The sequence below is a fragment of the Trichechus manatus genome, unplaced genomic scaffold (assembly GCF_000243295.1).
Source record: "Trichechus manatus latirostris isolate Lorelei unplaced genomic scaffold, TriManLat1.0 scaffold00038, whole genome shotgun sequence".
Taxonomy (NCBI): Eukaryota; Metazoa; Chordata; class Mammalia; order Sirenia; family Trichechidae; genus Trichechus; species Trichechus manatus.
This window is the reverse complement of record NW_004443974.1, coordinates 9,602,314-9,624,217: the sequence shown is the minus strand read 5'-3', so window position 1 is coordinate 9,624,217 and position 21,904 is coordinate 9,602,314. Positions and strand designations below refer to the sequence as shown.

Here is a 21,904-nt window from a genome sequence, read left to right as displayed (position 1 = left end):
TGTAAAATAAAAAATTTAAATGAATTATCTGAACAATTTTAAAAAGTTATCGAATTAATTTTAATCACTAGCTATGCACATACGATAATCTTAAAGCCAAAGGTATGTGTGCATTTGGCTTATTTTAGAAGAATATGCAGTCAAATCATTAAAACCAAGAGAAAATAAGACATACGTTAAAGTTTAAGAGCAAGGGGTTTGTTACAAAAATAATTCATTTTAAAAAATGAGAAAAATTTTATAGATCTAAAAAGTTACCAATTTTCCCAATTTTTTTTATTAACTATAGATAGGTCAATCCAGGATAAAAATGCAATTTATCTGTCTGACATCAAAATTTAATTAAGAATCCATAAAATAATTCTGGGAATTTAAGGAGCTGTTCTAAGGAGTGTAGGTACTCAAACAAGCAAAACAAAAAACATCTTTTCAATAATATATGGCTAAAGAGGTATTTAGTTACCATGAATAAATTCTCTGATCTTCTTCTCTTTGCTCTCAAGCAGTAACCTCACACAGACAGTAGTAAAGTATCGATTGGCCACCTCTTTGTCCCGCAAAACTCTTTGCAGTAGTCTTTCCAGGTGAGCCTGTGTGGTCTGCAGTCCTTGTCGACAACGAGTTAGATAGGCGATATATGGGGCCCTTTTCCTAAAAGAAAAAATGCTTTGCAGAAGATCAGATATATACAGTGCATAATTTCTTTGGAAAATTATTTCATAACCCTTGGTTTTACAAATAGGCATGTCTGCTGCAGGCAATTTTCTGCAGGACTAATCGTGCTGCCAGCTCAAGAAACAGAATTATCTTGCATGTAACACAGTCTATAAAGAAAATGTTCTACGTCTTACTTTGGTGAGTAGCGTCTGGGGCCTTAAAAGCTTATGAGCAGCCATCTAAGATACTCCACTGGTCTCACCCCGATGGAGCAAGAAAGAATGAAGAAAACCAAAGACATAAGGAAAAGATGAGTTTAAAGGACTAACGGACCACAAGTACCACTACCTCCACCAGACTGAGTCCAGCACAACTAGATGGTACCCGGCTACCACCACCAACTGCTCTGACAGGGATCACGAATACAGGGTCCTGGACAGAGCTGAAGAAAAATGTGGAAGAAAATTCTAACTCACACACACAGAGAAAGACCAGATTTACTGGTCTGACAGAAACTGGAGAAACCCTGAGAGTACAGCCCCTGGACTCCCTTTTAACTCAGTACTGAAGTCACTCCTGAGTTTCACCCTTCAGCCAAAGATGAGACAGGCCCATAAAACAAAATGAGACTAAATGGGCACCCCAGACCAGGGACATTACTCTATTAGTAAGAGCAGCTCATTTATGACTACGTTTGTAGGCTAAATAACCAAATGTGTTCCTCAGAAAACTATATCCAGGTAAACATAGCCAAGCACTCTGTAGTAAGCCTAGATTTGTTTCTGAATAATGACTGAAGAGAAAATACAGCTGAAATTCAGGTCTAAGAGCTGAACAGGCTGGGTCAATTACCTGTAGTCCTCAGCAATAGATGCCAGCAGTTTCCTACAAGTCCTATTATCAAAGCGGCACACACAACGCATTGTTTCTTGAAGTTGAGCCATTAAGTTCTTATCTTGTAGATTAATTGCTTCAGCTATCTGAACTTTTAAGAAGCATACAATTTCATTGTCTAAAACAAACAAACAAAAAATGCTAGTAAGAAATCTTACTGTTGAGAATTTCCATGGGGTCACATAGCTGTATGTAATATCTCAGCATACAGCTCTCTTTTACCATGTATTATCAGCTATATTACCACTCCCACTTATAGAACCATTTAATTATAGAACCAATTAATGAACCATCAATAATCAAAGTGCCCTTAAGTGATGCTAATATAAATGCATTACACTGAATCATGTGGAATTGCTGTATAGATTAAACACAGTTGAATACTGGTGATTTCATATGGTTCAACCTATAAATACAGGAACAAATAAACTATCATGCAGCAACTCACCTTCCGGGTCTGTGTGGTCTGGTAAACCATTCCTTGAATGGGTTAGCACTGGGAAGGCAACAGAATCCGCAGAGCAAAGAGCAAGCCTCAGTTTCTTTTTTGCATCTCTAAAGAATGAGATTTATAAAATGTATTACTAAAATATACTAGTATTAATAAAATGTACTAATTTTCTTAACCAGACAGGGTCACATTTTAGAAACATTTACTATAAAAATCAATATGCTACCTCAGGACTCAAAAGTTTCAAATGGTCAGAAACAAAGATAATTTTTAACTAACTGACACCTCACTTAAAGGAACAGAGTTTCTAGTTACCAGTGAAACAAGGCTGTGAAGGTACTTTGGGCAAGGATCACTCTGTAAAGTCCTCAGTATCAGTCAAACAGCAAATCCTTTTTGAACTTCTATCATATGCTGAGCTCTATGCTAGGCATATGGCAAGAGTAAGAAGAGCATATTATGCCAGAGCTGGAAGGGACCACAGAAGCCATCAGACCCACCCACCAACAAAATAAGAACTGAATCCCTTCTACTGCCCTCTGGAGAAATGCTGATCCCACCACAAGACAAGCTCGCCACCTGACAAGAAGCCTTTTCTACTGCTCTATGCTTGAAAGTTTTTTGTGTTGAGCCAAAATCTGCTTCCTTTTAACTTTCAACTGCTGACTGAATACTACCTGGTGGTAGAGCACACCTTCAATTAGGTGTCATCCTCCACACAATGTAGCTCTTCATACTGGGAGATACAACTGAGTTTCTTTTATCTACTATTACCTGTGGCCCTTTCTGGTTCTGTGGGCATGGAACAGAGTGTCTTTAGAACATCCAGTTCCACCATCCAAAGAAAGAAGCCTAAACACCTTACACAATAGGGCAATCTGCTCTTCCTCTGCAGGAAGATGTACTTGTCCACCTAATCTGACTAGCCCAGAATCTTTCCCCGTTGGTTTTCTTTCTATAAAACGACTGATTTAGAAATCAAGCTGATCAAATATAACATTCACCCACTTTGCAAACGTTCTTATAAAACATATAATGGTAAAGTGACCTGGTGAATTTAGTAAAATAAAAAAAGTCATGGTTAGAAAATATAAATGCTGTCTCCTACTCCTCCTAACTTTACTATAGAAAAAAAAAAATTATAAAGCTTCACAATACTTATAAACGAAATATGCTATTTGGAGTTTGCTTTAAAATAATATTGGGGGGCTAAGTATGAAACAATATTGGCCATGTATTAATAACTGCTGAATCTGGGTAACGGGTCCGTCATTGTACTCTTCTATTTTTGTATACTTTGAAAATTTCTATAATAAAAAAGTTAAAAAAGAGAGAAAGAGAGGCAGAGCCAGAAAATCTCGTAAGTCCGTAAGAAATCACTGGTGTTTTAAAATTGATGCTCCTTGGCAGCGGAGGCAGAGGTTCCCTATGAAGCAAAGGCCCCTAAAGCCACTTTCTTTCTCAAGCCCTGTTAGAGATAAAGAGACCCGCCCAGGGCATGACGGAATGACAAACTGAGAGGGCTCCAATAGGTTTACTGGGGACAGTGCGTTATTCAACAACGTGGCAGTTGATCCTGCCTCCTAATTACCTCAGTCCCCCCTGACATTTCTCACATGGGCTGGTAGCTTTGGATGGGCAGAAGCACTGCCACTTCTTTCATTTAAATTACTTATGTGGCCCCTGTGGGCATATGAGTTTTTTAACCCTGAATTAAACCCTTTGATATACGACACCCACATCTAAAGGAAAAAAAAAAAAAGTATTTCATTCTCATTTCTCTGCCTTATATACATTTATTAAGTGAATCAATCACCTGACTTGAAGTAACTACAATGGTAATCAGAAGTCCAAACCCAAAAGTCCTAAATCCTGTAAGAGGAATACCTGTAAGAGAAAGCTGAGTCCTGAGGGTGGGCCGCTTGGCTCGCGGAGTCTGGGAGATCATCAGCTGAGATGTTCTGCAGTGTTTCATCACGAGGAGAATCATGTGCACTTTCACCATCACCCATAACCTCTAAATAAACACACACCCCCAAAAGGATAGCCAGGTTAACTTTGGAATATTCTGGCACTAGTAAGTATTCAAAGCAACTCAACAACAAATCAGCTGTATGTTGTACAATAAGAGTTCTTTAAAAAAAAAAAATTCAAGCATTTAAACTTGTTAATCGATAGCAACAATATCAAGAGATTAATTTTGAGAAGAAAATGGTTTTAATTCTTATACCAACCCTAATCCAAAACAATAACGTAATAAAGTTAATACTCTGTAGTCAGAATCACTGAACCACAGAATTGAAAGGGACCTCAAAAACTATTTTATGTAACACCCTCATTTTATAGACATGGAATCCTGCCCAGTCAGAAAATGGCTGGCTATAAATCCCTTGGTTAGCTAGTGGCTGAAGTGGACCAAGTGATCAGGTCTCCTGATTCTCCTGACAAGAGCTCCTCCCACACAGCCATGAATGAGCCAGGGGACTAACTCACAGATGCAGCAAGGACAGATCTGTGGTTCTCAGCGTTGTCTTTATGTTTGTAATTAATCAATTAACAGTAGATAATACACACGCATATAAAATCAAAAGGAATAAAAGGTAACAAAGATACTGTAGTTATCTGCAAAATATCCTTATTCTTATAATGATAACTTAATTTCAAATGCTTCAGGAAAAAAGAAAATATGGCAAAAATTGATAAGTCTAGTAGTGGGTATGCAGACCTTTATTGTACTATTCTTACAATTTTTCTGTTATTTTAAACTTTTCAAAATAAAAAAAGTTTGGGGAGGGAAGTCTCCCTAGGAATCCTCCTCAGAGCCAACTCATGTTACCAGTTTCTAATGAATTCTTCCAGGGACACTCCATGCATATTCAACATTAATATATTTAGTATACTATTTACGCTTTTATACACTTTTGTTCCCCACTTAATTTATCTTGGGGACTACACCGTTTTCTAACAAGTTATTCAGTATTCCACTGTGAGGAAAACAGAATCCTTAAAAAAATAAGTACCAAGCAACAATGGATAACCTGTGCTATGACTCTGCTTCCATATGTACACTAAGTAACCAGATAAAAATACAGTTCTGTAGACAGTGAAAAAGAACCTCCTCCCATTAAAGCATGCCCTAATTCCCTCTGGCCAGTCACCCCAGACTTACGTGATGACAACTCTAAGGCATTTGAATATCTGGGCATACCCAGACTTAGTGGGAGAGTGTAGAGTGGGACATCAATTCAATTTGATTTGGTTTGAAATACATATTCCTCTGGGTATTCTTTCTTTTAAAGACTACCTTTAATTCAGATTACCTTTATCACTGTAATACAAAAGCTACTATTCAAATCTTTATCATAATTATCACCTGTACTTTCATAGTTTGCCATTGCTCCTTCACTGGGGCTGGTTCGTTTAATAGCATTCCTGTACTTGTCCAGAATATCCTCAGCGACCTGAGCTTGCGCACTGAGTCTAGGGCTGGGATCATCTGCAGGGGAAAGGAGAGTGTGAGAATTAGCTCCCTTTGGTTTGTACCAACGCTGATGTTAGTACGACACCAGTAGCACAATCCCAAGGGCGTATTAGGAGGTAAGACTTAAAAAGAGCACATATCTCTATGTTAAGAGGCACCATGCAGCTGCCTATTCATCCCATTTCTAGGTCTTAGAGCCTTGTGAAAGCAGGAGACTGGTAGGAGTAGCTCCACTTTCTCATCATTGCCAGAATTCTGCATGACAGTGTCAAAGTTCAGTGCGGACTGAATGGATGACGGTTTCTAAAGTGCTTACACCCAGATCACGGTTATTAGCAATTCATGCTAACAGAACTTTCAACAATGCGTTTTTATATGCAGACTCCACTTATTCAGACATCTCCATGCTGAAGGAGGAAAAAAAGAGGTAAAGTATTCAAACTTAGAATTAAGCCCTTTTTAATAACAGTAAAGTATTTCTTACTCCATTCTCCCTTCATGAATTTCTCTCCCTACATCACATTTGAAAACTACAGATATTCATATTCTGTCTCACTAAATCTCACCATGACAGTGCAGCTGCTGGAATAGAGCACTTTTGTGCTGCAATGGTGTCAGAGGCACTCCTAGATAATCTAGACATTCTTGGGGAGTGCTGGAATTGTACCTGGGATGCACAGAGAAAAAGCTTATCACAATCACAAATGTAGCACTATTTACTGACAGGACTGTTATATCCTGTCAACAAAATCAGCACATCAAAAATATTTTCCTGGAGTCTAAAATGGTAGAGACATTAATTAACTGGGTTGTCAAAGCAAAGAATTGCTACAGATCTACAGGACAAAATAAAGTTCCATAGTCAGACAAACTCTAAAGACAGCTCTAGGCCAAGCAGGTAATCATACACGTCCACATTCTGATAGAATCCCATTTTTTAAAAAATTCTAAAGAGACATCAGAATTAGATTTTATGTGTGTGTGTATTTTAATAGCAACTATTATTAACAGCAGCCAACATTAAGCACTTATCAAGTGCCAGAAACTGTGCTAAGCACCTCATATAACGATCCTAATCACCACTACAACTGTACAGGGAGGTACTGCTATCACCCCCATCTTATAGTAAACAAAGGCATAGAGAGATTAAGTAGCATGCCCACAAGTTCTTCTTTTGTTTCCATGAAACAAATATTTGGTATTCATGTCTTGTGAAGTAGTAAACTGTAGAGAAAGGGGATTTCCAAAGTAACCTTTCTGCTACAATGGTATTTGAATGTATGATATGGTACTCCTAATAAAATCTGATCTTTTGCAAATATAAAGTGATAAAACCTTTATCATTACAGAGTCTTTTTTTGGAGGGGAAGTACTTTTTGACTATCGGTTTTGAGTACTGGTAAAGGTTCTGAAAAAGGGACAGTACACTTTGGCTAAACATAGTGAAAACCACAATACTGCTTATGCCCTTTATTTCTATAACACCATTCTTGTAAATGTTACCCCAGGGAAATAATTAAAACCAACAAACAAAAAATGCTATAAATACAAAGTTGCATCCAGTATTTTCACAGTAAAAAATTGGAAACAATTTAAATATCCAAATAAGAGAATGCTGATGTTGCAGTAGAATCACAATAGATTATTTTATAGCTAATAAAAATGATTAAAAAACCAGCTCTGTCTAGTAGAAACAGACAGAAGCGTTTATGAACATGTGATAAAAGAAAAATAAAAAGCTACATACATACTCTGATTCAATCATAAAAAAACTAGGTAAAGATATGGGAAAAGACTGGATGAAAATATGAAAAAAGTAATTAGGGCAGAGGGATTATGGACAGACTGGTAAGAATCTTCCTTTCATGACATTTTTAAATTGATTTAATCATTTTTAAATGGGTCACTAATTAGGTCTGGATAGCAATTTCTGCATCAGTACAGAATGTAAACTGCTTAAATCATACACCAAGAAAATGAATTATTTTATGAAAAAAATTCACTGTTCTCTAGTTAGCTTCTAGTCTCAGCACCAAGAATCAAGAAGAATGTATTAAAGACACAAGTAGAAAATAATTTATAACTTCTCCAAAGTTATTAATTCAATATTTTAAAAACATAAAATTTCATTAAGAATATTTTACTTTGTAAATTTTGGTGTTATACTAACACTAGTTAACATAACTACTCTGCCAAAAGGACAATGTCTTTCCAATTCTTTCCAATCAGACTGTAAGTTCCTGAAGAACAGGGGTCGTGTGCTACTGGACTTAATACCCACAATACTTAGCACAGTGACTGTCATGAGTCAGATATTCAACAAGTACCTAATGACTGAGCAAGGTGCTTGACTGTTTTCAGCAGGAAACTATGGCCTGTAAGCACATCTCCCTGCTGTTCAAACCCTTTATTCCAGGGAGAACACCATATCAGATAAAGCAGGGATGCATGTTAGGACACAGAAATATACCTAAATATATAGGACTAGATATTAGAATAAAATGCATTAAAATGGGATTCTACCTGTACTATGCTGAACTCTTTGAGGAGGACGTTCTTTCGAAACTTATCCCGTTTTTAGATAATTTCTTCATTTTAACTTAGCAGGATAACATGTTTAAAATCAAGATAAGAAAAAAAGAGGTGAGAAATTAACTTCTCTCTAGATGTGCTATAGCCAGGGGAAATAGTACACAACTATCAAACTCAGGTTGAGTCATTAGCACTACCTCTCAAACTTTTCCGTTTTAGGACACTCATTCATAATGTGCCAAAAAGAAGCTGAGGAAATACAAATGCTGAATAAGGTTAAGAACCCAATTCCTAGTTATACGTTCCTTTGGTTAGACAGCAATGTTAAAATGGTTCAAGCTGAAAAAAATTGGTAAAGTTTCTAAAACTTTTATTATAATCGTTGGCATTTATGATACTGTTTGAATAAATACTTTATCACCAAAAAAGAAAACAATTCGGTAAAACAGGATTTCACTGTGATCCTGAATAATCAAGAACAAACTGTACATGGAAATAAATTTTGAGTTCTATGATCAGCAATAGAGAAAACTACTCAATCAATGTTCCAAAGATATGGCATGCATAGTACCAAAACCGTCACCACAGACTTTCCTAAAAAGCACTGTTTCATCATCCCACTAAATGTCAAGTTGTATGGTATGCCGAGAGGCTCAGGATCAGAGGCCTCATCATAAACAGAAGTTATGATAATGAGGATGATGATGGTGGTGGCGGTCTGCAGGAAGAGCACACTGAGATTCACCGTGGCCACCAAATGGAAACCACAGAGCTATGAAGAACATACTCCCCACTGTACACACATACACACACACACTCTTCTAAAAAGGCAACGCTTATGGCACCCAAGAAAAAGTGTTATGAAATATGTGCTCTGGGAATGAAGGAGCCAGGAAGTCCATGGGTCTACAAACCTGTGAGTGTTGAGAATCTGTCAGGCCCCAGATCATCTTTGTCTTTTTCTTGTTTTTCTTTCTTTCTAAATGGTATAGGAGCTGGAAATTAAATAAAGTCAGTAGTGTGACATATAACATACTGCACTACTCGGAAGACAGCAGTCATTTGGGAGTTACTGGTGTGCCAACATTTCTAAGTGAAAGGAGGCTGAAAAGTTTAAAAGCTAAGAAATCGCGAGCGTCAATTGATAATTGTTCTTAAAATAGCATTGAAGGTTCTTAAATTAGCTTTCAGAATCTGCTTTGGGGTCAAGAATGATTTAATGGAATCCACTGGAAATAAAAACCATTGCCTCTTAACCTCTGCTCAAGAACAACACATTCAAAACTCCAAGCATCATTCTCTCCTCCTCATCAAGTGGGCTTCAGTATGGCGTGAAAGTAGCTTTCCTTAGCTCCTCAGTGCCACAGTTCTGAGAGAGGCCTTTGGAAGAAGTCTCTAGCTTTAATCCTGTATGATCCCTCCCCTCAGGAAGAGATGCTTCTGCCAACTCAAATCTTAATATCTACTGGTATGACGCCAGGCTATCACAAAAAAAAAGCAAACAATTATATACAACTGCCTTCCAAAATAAACACTCACTAATATTTAGGGTATAAACCTTCTCAATAAACATAGACATAAAAAGCTTAAATTTATTCCAGGAATGTAAAGGATGACTCTTGTATATTTAATTACCAATAACATCCCTTTTTCCTGCAGTAATTAATAGCAATACATATCTATGTTATATGATATTTAAACAACCGTGACCTGCATGATTTCCATTACCAAAACCACTACCACTTCCTTCAAAGAACAAGAACTATCATTTCTAAAGCTCTGCCTTAGCATCCATTCTGTATGGAACCATTTCATACACCCTAAAAACAGCTGGAAATTTAGGTCCAGCAAGCCTCATAGAGGAGTTGAGATGCTGGGTGTCTGAAAGAGATTTTGGGACTTTGCTTCTTGTTACTAATGTAGCATTCTAATACTGTTATAAAATTACCTTTAGGCATGGCTGAAACAAAACGTTTTCTCCACCATGGTCTGTTCCTGTCTGATTTCTCATCATCGCTATCTTTGCGTTCTTCAGTCTGTAGAAAAAGTTTGATGCTTTACTTGGAGGTAGGTAGCAGGATAAATTACTATGAAAAAGATTTCAGTAAGTCTGTGCAAGGCAAAACCACTTTTGTTTGCCTTAAATTAACACTGCTCTTATTGCCACGTAGACAACTTCTAAAACATGGAAGTATGCCTTTTAAGCATCAGACAGTGATTTCCTTGAGGGCAAGCATTACCTCATTATTCTTAGGAAATCCAATGCCTGATACAGAGCCTGGCACACAGGAGGCACTCAATTAATACTTATTGAATGAATAATGGTTAAATGCAATACAAATAAACTCTAGAGTGGTAGTAGAGATAATGGCAGTAGTATTAATAATAAATCCGAGTGTATACTGTGTGCCAAACACTGAGAGTAAGGATATATATTATCTCATTTAATCCTCACAGTAGCCTTAAAAGATAGGCACTATCATGAAGTTCTTTCTATCAATGAGAAATGTTAGACTAAAAAGGTTACCTCCCTATCTTCCCCAGTTACACAGCCTATATGTGGTACAACCGGGACTTAAACCTAGATGTGACCAACTCCAAAGTTCATGTTCTGAACACCAATCATATTATCATTAAGATCACATGTCAAAGGGCCTGGACTGTAATTTCCTTTACTGGACTATCATGTGATCTTTCTATTTTTTCATCTATAAAACTGAGAGAGCCCAAGCAGAAAGATGAGGGCATCGTGCCTGGGAAGGGTTAGCAGTGGGGATGGGAAACTGGTTACATACAGGGGGACTGCTCAAGTAAGTAAACACTTGAAGAATAATGAAAGTAGGTTTCTCACTGTTGGAGAAGGGAGTTACAAATACGGAAAGGAAAAAAGATAAATTGAGATTTGTGTTGTTGGACTGGAATTGACTGTATTGGTGTGAGGTCATGGTCCCTTATATATATATATACATATATATGTATATATATGTATATATATATACACACACATAGATAGGTATACATCACAGATTGAATTATGCCCCTGAAAAAATCTGTGTATCAATTTGGCTGGGCCATAATTCCCGGTATTGTGTGATTTTTCTATATGTTGTAAATCCTGCCTCTATGATGTTAATGATGGCGGATGGGCGGAAGCTGTGTTAGTAAGGCAGGACTCCATCTACAAGATTGGAATGTGTCCTGAGGCAAACTCTTGAGATATAAAAGAGAAGTGGGCAGAGAGACAGGGGGACCTCCTACCACCAAGAAAGCAGCACCAGGAGCACAACCTGTCCTTTGGACCTGCGGTTCTTGCGCTGAGATGCTTTCAGACCAAGGAAAGACTGATGAGAAGGCCGACAGAGATAGAAAACCTTTCCCTGGAGCTGATGCCCCGAATGTGGACTTTCAGCCTACTAGACTGTGAGAAAATAAATTTCTCTTTGTTAAAGCCATCCACTTGTGGTATTTATGTTAAAGAAGCACTAGACGACTAAGACAGTATAGAAATAAAAACAAATGTAAACGTATGTATGGACATATACACACACATATTTCCTATTCTCTGGTGGCGTAATGGTTACGTGCTAAGGCTGCTAACCAAAAGGTCGGCAGTTTAAATCTACCAGGCACTCCTTGGAAACTCTATAGGGCAGTTCTACTCTGTCCTACAGGATTGCTAAGAGTCGGGATCTACTTGACGGCAACAGGTTTGGTTTGTTTGGTTTGGCCCACTGAGAGGTCCTGGGAGCAGCAACATCTCTTCAGCAATGAGCATACTTAGTACTCAAATCTTGAGTTCTAAAAACAATTTTTCATTAAAAAGAATGAAGTTTCGTTGGAGAAATGGCTGATTCCAGGGCTAGGGCAAAGTACAAGATAAGCTGGAACATCCTGTGCCAGAAAGCAATGAAATTCAAACAATGATGGGGGTATATCAAAAGAAACCAGGAGCCAGCTTGAAGGGGCTCCCACTGGCCAAATCAGGAACAAGTGGGCTTCAAAATAAATGATAGTAGTAACAAATCTATTGACTTAAACATAAAACCATGAGACCACAGATATAAATTAACAAGTGTTTACATTCATTATAAGGAAGACCGAAGAAGAAGTGACACCTTTCAATTGTGGTGTTGGTGCAGAATATCGAATACACCATGGACTGCCAAAAGAACAAATTTGTCTTGGAAGAAGTACAACCAGAGTGCTCCTTGGAAGGATGGCAAGACTACGTCTTACATACTTCGGACATGTTGTCAGGAGGGATCAGCCCCTGGAGAAGGACATCATCCTTGGTAAAGCAGAGGGTCAGCAAGTAAGAGGAAGATTCTCAAAAAAATGTACTGACTCAGTGGCTGCCAACAATGGGGCTCAAGCGTAACAACGATTGACCAGGAGAGTGCTTCGTTCTGTGGTGCAGAGGGTTGCTATGAGTCGGAACCGATTTGACAGCACCTAACAACAACACATTAAAAATTTGATGAAGAGAGGCAGGGCCAAAATGGCAGAGTAGCCAGACACTTCTAGTGGCCCCTCTTACAACAAAGACCCAAAAAAACAAGTGAATCGATTTTTATATGACAATGTAGGAGCCCTGAACATCAAAGGCAAAGTTGAGGAATCAGACTGAATAGCAGGGGGAGGAAAAGACGGTTCAGAAGCAGTGAGGAGTTGCCAGATCTGACACGGCAGGAGCCAGCAACCTGTGGACTGGATCAGCTGGCATGTGCGGTAAGGAAAGCAGTGGCGTTCAGGATGCGTTTTCAACGTCGGGAGAGACCGAGTAGCAGAGAGCCTGCTCAGGCCTTCAGAGCCAGTGAAAAGCAGTGCACAAACGGCAAAAGATAAGTACATGCGTTTAACTACCACACGGATCAAAAAATACCCTGTTTGGAAAGAACCTCTCTCACATTTACCTGCTCCCTCCCCTCTTTGCACTGGATCCTGGGCCAGCTTCAGCGACTTCCGCATCCCCTGGGCCCCTGGGTCGGAAGTAGGACCCGTCAAGCGCCCTAAGCCATTCTCCTGGCCTTCGAGAGGGAACGAATTAACCAACAGGAAAAAATAATCTGCCAGTTCCCCTAAGCCAAGAACTCAGGGCAGGCATAGCTCCTTTGCCTAGGCACAAGCATAAGGGATCCATGAACTTCGATGCCTTTCACCCGGGTAGAGACCTGGGTAGGCCCATTTCTACAGTGTAGGCCCTCATTACCACCGTACAACAACATACATACCTGAAGCCTAACTTCACTCTATCAGCTATAAGACGGAGTGACAGGTTCATGACATTTGATACTGCTCTGCCCATTAAGCAGGGTCATCACCTACCCACATCAGAGGCCTGAGGACTGGTGGTTCCACCCAAAGCACCTAGCAACCTGCAACAGGGGTCCCAGAATAAGTGGTGCCTCCAAGACCTTACAGCCAACAACACTGGGTGCTCACAGTCTGGCTGCAAAACTCACTCACCTAGGCACTCTAGGAAACAGGGAAACGCTTTCCTCCCAGATGCTCGAGCAGCCGTCAGCTCCTTGCCTTGCTCACCGCGTGACCCCCTACTGCAGCCAGATACCTGTGCCTACTCCAATCACTACTGCCATCTAGGACTGTAGGTGAGAGCTTGCATCACACACTTGGTGATCGACTATCTGGACACCTGAGCTGAATCCATACAAGAAAAGTAAACGGACTCCTGGGCTCACATACCTAGTAACAGATCTAACCATCTGCTAACAGGACATTAGAGCTTCAAAGGTGCTAATAAAACTAGCTCACACGAGCAGCCCATCTGGGCATATCAAAACATAATAAAACAAGAAGCTAAGACATAGTAAACAAACATAAAATAAATTAATAACTTATTGAAAGCTCAGAGACAACGGTCAATCTCAAATCACATAAAGAGGCAGACCATGATGGCTTCAGCAAGTTCCCAAAACAAAGAACCAAGAAATTTTCTGGAGGAAGAGAAATTCTTACCAGAGGTAGAATACAAAAGATTAATATACAGAACTCTTTAAGAGATAAGGAAGGAGATCAGGCAAAATGCAGAATAAGCCACAGACACACAAACAAAGCAACAGAGGAACTTAAGATTATAGAAGGCCAAAATGAGAAATTTAACAAGCTACAAGAATCCATAGAGAGACAGCAATCAGAAATCTAGAAGATTAACACTAAAATTTCATAATTAGAAAACTCAATAGAAAGTCATCGGAGCAGAACTGAGGCAACAGAAGTCAGAATTAGAGAGAGTGAAGATGAAGCACTTGACACCAACTTATTTGAGGAAAAATCAGATAAAAGAATTCAAAAAATGAAGAAACCCTAAGAATTATGTGGGACTCTATCAAGAGGAATAACCTACGAGTGATTTGAGTACCACAACGGGGTGGGGGGGGAAGAGGAACAGAAAATACAGAGAGAATTAATGAAGATTTGATGGCAGAAAACTTCCCTGATATCGTGAAAGATGAGAAGATATCTATCCAAGATGCTCATCGAACCTCACATAAGGCAGATCCCAAAAGAAAGTCACCAAGACATATTATAATCAAACTTGTTAAAACTAAAGATAAAGAGAGAATTTTAGGAGCGACTAGGGATAAACGAAAAGTCATCTACAAAGGAGAGTCAGTAAGACTAAGCTTGGACTACTCAGCAGAAACCATGCAGACAAGAAGGCAATGGGATGACATACATAAAGCCTTGAAGGAAAAAAAACTGCCAGCCAAGAATTACATATCCAGCAAAACTGTCTCTCAAATATGATGGCGAAATTAGGACATTTCCAGATAAACAGAAGTTTAGGGAATTTGTAAAAACCAAACCAAAATTACAAGAAATACTAAAGGGAGTCCTCTGGTTAGAAAATAATATCAGCTAACAACCCAAGACTAGAACACAGGGCAGAGCAACCAGATAGGGAAGACATAAAAACAAATCAAAGCTAAAATGCAGAAAACAGAGAAAAAGAGATGTCAATAGGTAGAAGGTGACAACATTAAAACAAAAAAGGACTAAAAAAATGTAGTCACAGATATTCCATATGAAGAGGAAGACAAGGCAATATAAAGAAATAAAAGATTGGTTTAAACTCAGAAAAATAGGGATAAATATTAAGCCAACCAAAAAGCAAACTAACAATCCTACACATCAAAATAAAAAGAAAAACATAAAGACTCAGCAAATATAAAATCAACGTAAGAAAAAGATGACAAGAAAATACATAAAGAAAAATCACTCAGCACAGAAAATTAAGTAGAACAAAGAAAATGTCAACAACAAAAACAAAAGGACATCAAAATGACGGCACTAAACGCGTACCTATCTATAATTACACTGAATGTAAATGGACTAAATGCACTAATAAAGAGACAGAGAGCGGCAGACTTGATGAAAAAACATGATCAGTCTATATGCTGCCTACAAGAGACACACCTTAGACTTAAAGACACAAACTAAAACTCGAAAGGATGGAAAAAATATATCAAGCAAACAGCGATCAAAAAACAACAGGAGTGGCCTATAGAAATCTCTGACAAAATAGATTTTAAAGTAAAATCCACCACAAAGGATAAGGAAAGACACTATATAATGATTAAAGGGTCAACACACCAGGAGGACATAACCATAATAAATATCTACGCACTCAATGACAGGGCTCCAAAATACATAAATTCGACAGCATTGAAAAGAGAGATAGACAGCTACACAATAACAAAAGGAGACTTCAACAGGTCACTTTTGGTGAAAGACAGAACATCCAGAAAGAGGCTCAATAAAGACACGGAAGATTTAAATGCCAAAATCAACCAACTTGACCTCACAGACATATATACACAACACTCCACCCAACAGCAGATAAGTATACTTTATTTTCCAAGGCACATGCAACATTCTCCAGAATAGACCACATATTAGGCCATAAAGCAAGCCTTAACAGAATCCAAAGCATCAAAATATTATACAGCATCTTGTCTGACCATAAAGACATAAAAGTGGAAATCACTAACATAAAAAGCAAGGAAAAAAAATCTAACACATGGAAACTGAACACCACCTTTCTAAAACTACTGGGTTACAGAAGAAATTAAGGATGGAATAAAGAAATTCACAGAATCAAATGAGAATGAAAACACATCATACCAGAACCTCTGAAACACAGCAAGAGCAGTGCTCAGAGGTCAATTTATAGCAATAAATGCACCCATCCAAAATGAAGAAAGGGCCAAAAATCAAAACACTAACCCTACAACTTGAACAAACAGCAGCAAAAGAAGCCCTCGGGCAGCAGAAGAGAGCAAATAATAAAAATTAGAGCAGAATTAAATGAAATAGAGAATAGAAAAACAATTGAAAGAGTTAACAAGACCAAATGATGGTTCTTTGAAAAGATCAACAAAGTCGATACACCACTGACCAAACTAACAAAAGAAAAGCAGGAGAGAAAACAAATAACCCGAATAAGAAATGAGATGGGCAACATCACAACAGACTCAACTAAAATTAAAAGAAACATAAAAGAATACTATGAAAAATTGTACTCTAACAAATCTGAAAACCTAGAGGAAATGGACAAATTTTGAGAATCACACTGCCTACCTAAACTAACACAAACAGAGGTAGAACAACTAAATAAACCTGTAACAAAAGAAGAGATTGAAAAGGTAATTTAAAAACTCCCAAAGAAAAAAACCCCGGTCCTGACAGTTTCACTGGAGAATTCTACCAAACTTTCAGACTAGAGTTAACGCCACTACTGCTAAAGGTATTTTAGAGCATAGAAAAGGATGGAAAACTCCCACACTCATTCTATGAAGCCAGCATAACCCTGATACCAAAGCTAGGTAAAGACACCACAAAAAAAGAAAATTACGGACCAATATCCCTCATGAACAGAGACGCAAAAATCCTCAACAAAATTCTAGCCAATAGAGTCTAACAACATATCAAAAAAATAATTCACCATGACCAAGGGGTATTCATACTAGCTATGCAGGAATGGTTCAACTACAAAAACAATCAATGTAATCCATCACATAAATAAAACAAAAGATAAGAATCACATGATCTTATCAGTTGATGCAGAAAAGGTATTTGACAAAGTCCAACACCCATTCATGACAAAAACTCTCAGTAAAATAGGAATAGAAGGGAAATTCCTCAATATAATAAAGGGCATTTATACAAAGCAAACAGCCAACATATCCTAAATGCAGACAGTCTGAAAGAATTCCCCATGAAAATGGGAACCAGACAAGAATGCCATTTATCACCACTCTTATTCAACAATGTGCTAGAGGTCCTAGCCAGAGCAATTAGGCTAGAAAAAGAAATAAAGAGCATCCAAATTGGTAAGGAAGAAGTAAAAGTATCTCTATTTGCAGATGATATGATCTTATACACAGAAAACCCCAAAGAATCCACAAGAACACTGGACCTAACAGAAGATTTTAGCAAAGTATCAGGATACAAGATAAACATACATCAATCAGTTGGATTCCTCTACACCAACAAAGAGAACTTCGAAGAGGAAATCACCAAATCAATACCATTTACAATAGCCCCCAAGAGGATAAAACACTTGGGAATAAATCTAACCAGAGACGTAAAAGACCTATACAAATAAAACCATAAGAGACTACTGCAAGAAACCAAAAAGGACCTACAGAAGTGGAAAAACATATCTTGCTCATGGATAGGAAGACTCAAAATTCTGAAATTGTCAATTCTACCCAAAGCGATCTACAGATACAATGCAATCCCAAACCAAATTCCAGTAATATCTTTTAATGAGATGGAGAAACAAATCACTAACTTCATATGGAAAGGGAAGAGGCCTCAGATAAGTAAAGCATTACTAAAGAAGAAGAACAAAGTAGGAGGCCTCACACTACCTGATTTTAGAACCTATTATACTGTCATGGTAGTCAAAACAGCCTGGTATTGGTACAACAGATACACAGACCAACGGAACAAAACTGAGAATCCAGACGTAAACTCATCCACCTATGAGCGGCTGATATTTGACAAAGGTTCCAAGTCTGTTAAATGGGGAAAAGACAGTCTCTTTAACAAACGGTGCTAGCATAACTGGATATCCACCTGCAAAAAAATGAAACAAGACCCATACCTCACACTATGCACAAAAACTAACTCAAAATGAATCAAAGACCTAAATATAAAATCAAAAATGATAAAGAACATGGAAGAAAAAATAAGGACAATGCTAGGAGCCCTAATACAAGGCATAAACAGAATACAAAACACTACTAACAATGTGCAAACACCAGAAGAGAAACTGGGAGCTTCTAAAAAATCAAACACTTATGCTCATCTAAAGACTTCACCAAAAAGTAGCGTCTGGGATCTTAAAAACCTGTAAGTAGCCATCTAAGATACTCCGCTGGTCTCATACCCTTGAGAGCAAGGGAGAATGAAGAAAACAAGATACAAGCAAAAGATTAGTCCCAAGGACTAACAGACCACAACTACCACAGCCTCCACCAGAATGAATCCAGTACAATCAGATGGTGCCTGGCTACCACCACTAACTGCTCTGACAAGGATCAAAACAGAGGGTTTTGGACAGAGGTGGACAAAAATGTAGAACAAAAAATACTACCTCACAAAAAAAGACCGGACTTACTGGTCTGACAGAGACTGAAGAAACCCCAAGAGTATGGCCCCTGGACACCCCTTTAGCTCAGTAATGAAGTCACTCCCGAGGTTCACCATTCAACCAAAGATCAGACAGCCCCATAAAATAAAACAAAACTAAGGGGGCACAACAGTCCAGGGACAAGAACTAGAAGGCAGGAGGGGACAGGAAAGCTGGTAATAGGGAACCCAAGGTTGAGAAGGGACAGTGCTGACATTTTGTGGGGTTGTTAACCATTGTTGTAAAACCATATGTGTACTAACTGTTTAACGAGAAACTATTTGTTCTGTAAACCATCATCTGAAGTACAATAAAAACAAAAAAGATTTCACCAAAAGTAATAAGACAACCTACAGACTGAGAAATAAAGCTTTGGCTACAACAAATCCGATCAGTGTCTAATTTCTTAAATCTACAAGATACTGCAAAACCTCAACAATAAAAAGACAAATAACCCAATTACAAAATGGGCAAAGGATATGAACAGACACTTCACCAAAGGAGACATTCAGGCAGCTACCAGATACATGAGGAAATGCTCATGATCATTAGCCATTACAGAAATGCAAATCAAAACTACAATGACATACCACCTCACACCAGCAAGGTAAGCATTAATCCAAAAACACTAAGTAATAAATGTTGGAGAGGTTGTGGAAAGACTGGAACACTTATACACTGCTTGTGGGAATGTAAAACAGTACAACTACTTTGAAAATCGATTTGGTGCTTCCTTAAAAAGTTAGAAACAGAAGTACCACATGACCCAGCAATCCCACTCCTTGCAATATATCCTAGAGAAGTAAGAGCCGTCACATGAATACATACATGCATATCCATGTTCACTGCAGCACTGTTCACAACTGCAAAAAGATGGAAACAACCTAGGTGGCCCATCAACAGACGAATGGATAAACAAATTATGGTATATTCACACAATGGAATACTATGCAACAATAAAAAACAATGACTCTGCGAAACATAACACGGATGAATCTGGAAGGCATTATGCTGAGTGAAGTTAGTCGCAAAAGGACAAATATCATATGAGACCACTATTATAAGAGCACAAGAAATGATTTAAACACAGAAGAAAACATTCCGTGATGGTTACGAGGGTGGGGAGGGAAGGAGATGGTGCTCACTAACTAGATAGCAGCTAAGAATTATCTTAGAGGACTTCCGGGCAACATAGCGCTGTAGTCAGAAGCACCACGCTGTCACTCCACAGCCAAGATCAGAAAAACTAAGTCAAACAGAGTCACATGTCAATCCTGACACCCTAAGCATCAAATGAAGAGATAAAGAACTCAGCCAAGCACCGAATGGAATAAGAAACTGACCGAGAACAGAGAGCAAGGAGAGATACATGCAGAGGTCCCCTATCAGCTACCACAGCACGGATCCGCCATCTTGGACTCTTACTGGAGATCAGTGAACACGGGGTACAAGAAAACAGCTTCACGGAGCTTCCAGCAGGAGACAGAACAACCAGTAACCAGCGATAAATGCTTTCCCACCCCCACCCCTCTTCACCCCCACTCAGCTTCCTCTGCTTCCTGCAGCCACAGTCTCTTGGCTGGGAAGCACCAGCTTCACCCCGGTATTGCTTGAATTCCACCCGTCCACACTGGCCGGCTCCCTGAGGGCCTTTTGTTGGCTGCTGGTGTTGCTTTTTTCCGCTTGTTTAGACTTCTTCCTTACCTCTCACCACCTCCCCCTCCTTTCTCCCCAATACCTGGCTCCGTGTGCCATCTTTGCTTCTTCCTGAAAGGCTGCGAAACACCGCTCAACTTTGAAACTGCTTCCCGGCCCACGCTGCCAGCTGGTGGGATCTCCGGGGCTTTTGTTTGTTTGTTTGCTCTGATTTGTTCTGTTTGATTTGTTTGTTTTCTCAGCTCGGGAGCCCCTTGTAGCCGCGAGTACCGTGCAGCTTGGAAGCTACTCTCTTACTCTGCACAGATGCACAGGGACATCCCTGCAAGCATTTTTTGTTGTTGTTCTTTCTTTCTTTGTTTTGTTTTCTTCTCTCTCTTATTCCCTTTTTGTCTTTCATTTCCAGTTTCTCAATTATTCATTTTTTTCTTTTACCCTTTTTCTCTTTTTTTTCCATTTTTGTTCTTCCCCATTTCTCACTCTCATCTCTCCACTCCAATAGCAAGCTCCCTTAGCAATCTTTTTTGTTTGTGTGTATGTTTTTGGCTCCTGTTCCTCTCTCCTATCTTTCCCATACCCATCTTACCTCCACACAGCACAATCTACCCCCTCCTTGCTGCCTACCTGCACCGTGTGCTGAACATCACACCCCCAAGCAGCACAGGCACAGCCTACTGGAACCTGCCCCGCACTGACTCCTGGTCTGCACTGTCGGCCCTGGTACATGCCACTAACAACCCATCCCAGCAACTACCCTTCAGCTGGACCTGCCCTGCTGTGCCATACCTGAGTGACTGATCCTGCCCACTGGAGAAGGAGGTGAAAAGTATCGTGCCCACAGACGAGCAAACAACAAAGAACACACAGCCTGCCTACTCAGACATAAACAAATAAAACAAAAAAGCAGGATGAAACAAACAAATCTACAATCAATAAACGAGGAAAATAACCACCAAATGTCCTGAAGACAGCAGACAATTATCAAAACATCTACAAAAACCGGACAGGACGGTTCCAGTAGGCATCCAAAATAAAACACCAGATGAATTTCCAGTAGAAGAAAAGGCACTAGAACTGACAGGGAATTCAAATCTTTAATATTCAGCATTATTCAAGAGTTGAAGCAAAAAGCAGACAAAAATGAGGAAAAAATAGACAAATTCATGGAAAAGGCCGACAAATTCATGGAAACAGACAAAAAAAGGAAGAATTCAAGAAAATAATACAGGAACAAAATGCTAAGATAAATTCACAACTAGAAATCATAGAAAAACAACAATTAGAAATCCAAACAATAAACAACAAGATTTCAGAAATGGATAGTATCATAGAAGGGCTGAGGAGCAGGTCTAAAACGATGGAAGACAGGATCAGTGAAAAGTGAAGACAAACACTTGGCTACAACTCTGAGGAAAAAAATCAGAAAAAAGAACGAAGAAAAATGAAGAAACCCTGAGAATTATGTGGGATACAATCAAAAGCAAAAATCTGCAAGTGATCGGAGTTCCAGAACAGGGGGAGAAAACAGAAAACACAGGAGAGGATCACTGAAGAATTGCTGACAGAAAATTTC

At 38.9% G+C, this 21,904-nt stretch overlaps 1 protein-coding gene across 7 annotated transcripts in view; it reads right to left on the bottom strand.

The window, feature by feature from the left end:
* The window catches only part of GAPVD1 (GTPase activating protein and VPS9 domains 1), a 75,367-nt gene that overhangs the window by 7,291 nt on the left and 46,172 nt on the right, over nucleotides 1–21,904 (bottom strand). For 4 of the 7 annotated variants that reach the window (XM_012555360.2, XM_023730739.1, XM_012555362.2 and 1 more), the window contains 7 exons: nucleotides 9,964–10,051; nucleotides 8,930–9,010; nucleotides 5,376–5,498; nucleotides 3,890–4,019; nucleotides 2,000–2,106; nucleotides 1,510–1,669; nucleotides 464–651 (listed from right to left, as the gene is read on the bottom strand). In XM_012555360.2, coding sequence (XP_012410814.1) covers nucleotides 464–651; nucleotides 1,510–1,669; nucleotides 2,000–2,106; nucleotides 3,890–4,019; nucleotides 5,376–5,498; nucleotides 8,930–9,010; nucleotides 9,964–10,051 — 877 coding nt within the window. Of the gene's footprint in view, nucleotides 1–463; nucleotides 652–1,509; nucleotides 1,670–1,999; nucleotides 2,107–3,889; nucleotides 4,020–5,375; nucleotides 6,151–8,006; nucleotides 8,083–8,929; nucleotides 9,011–9,963; nucleotides 10,052–21,904 lie in introns of those variants that run through there. The other 3 variants (XM_012555363.2, XM_012555364.2, XM_023730741.1) reach the window with 2 other exon arrangements.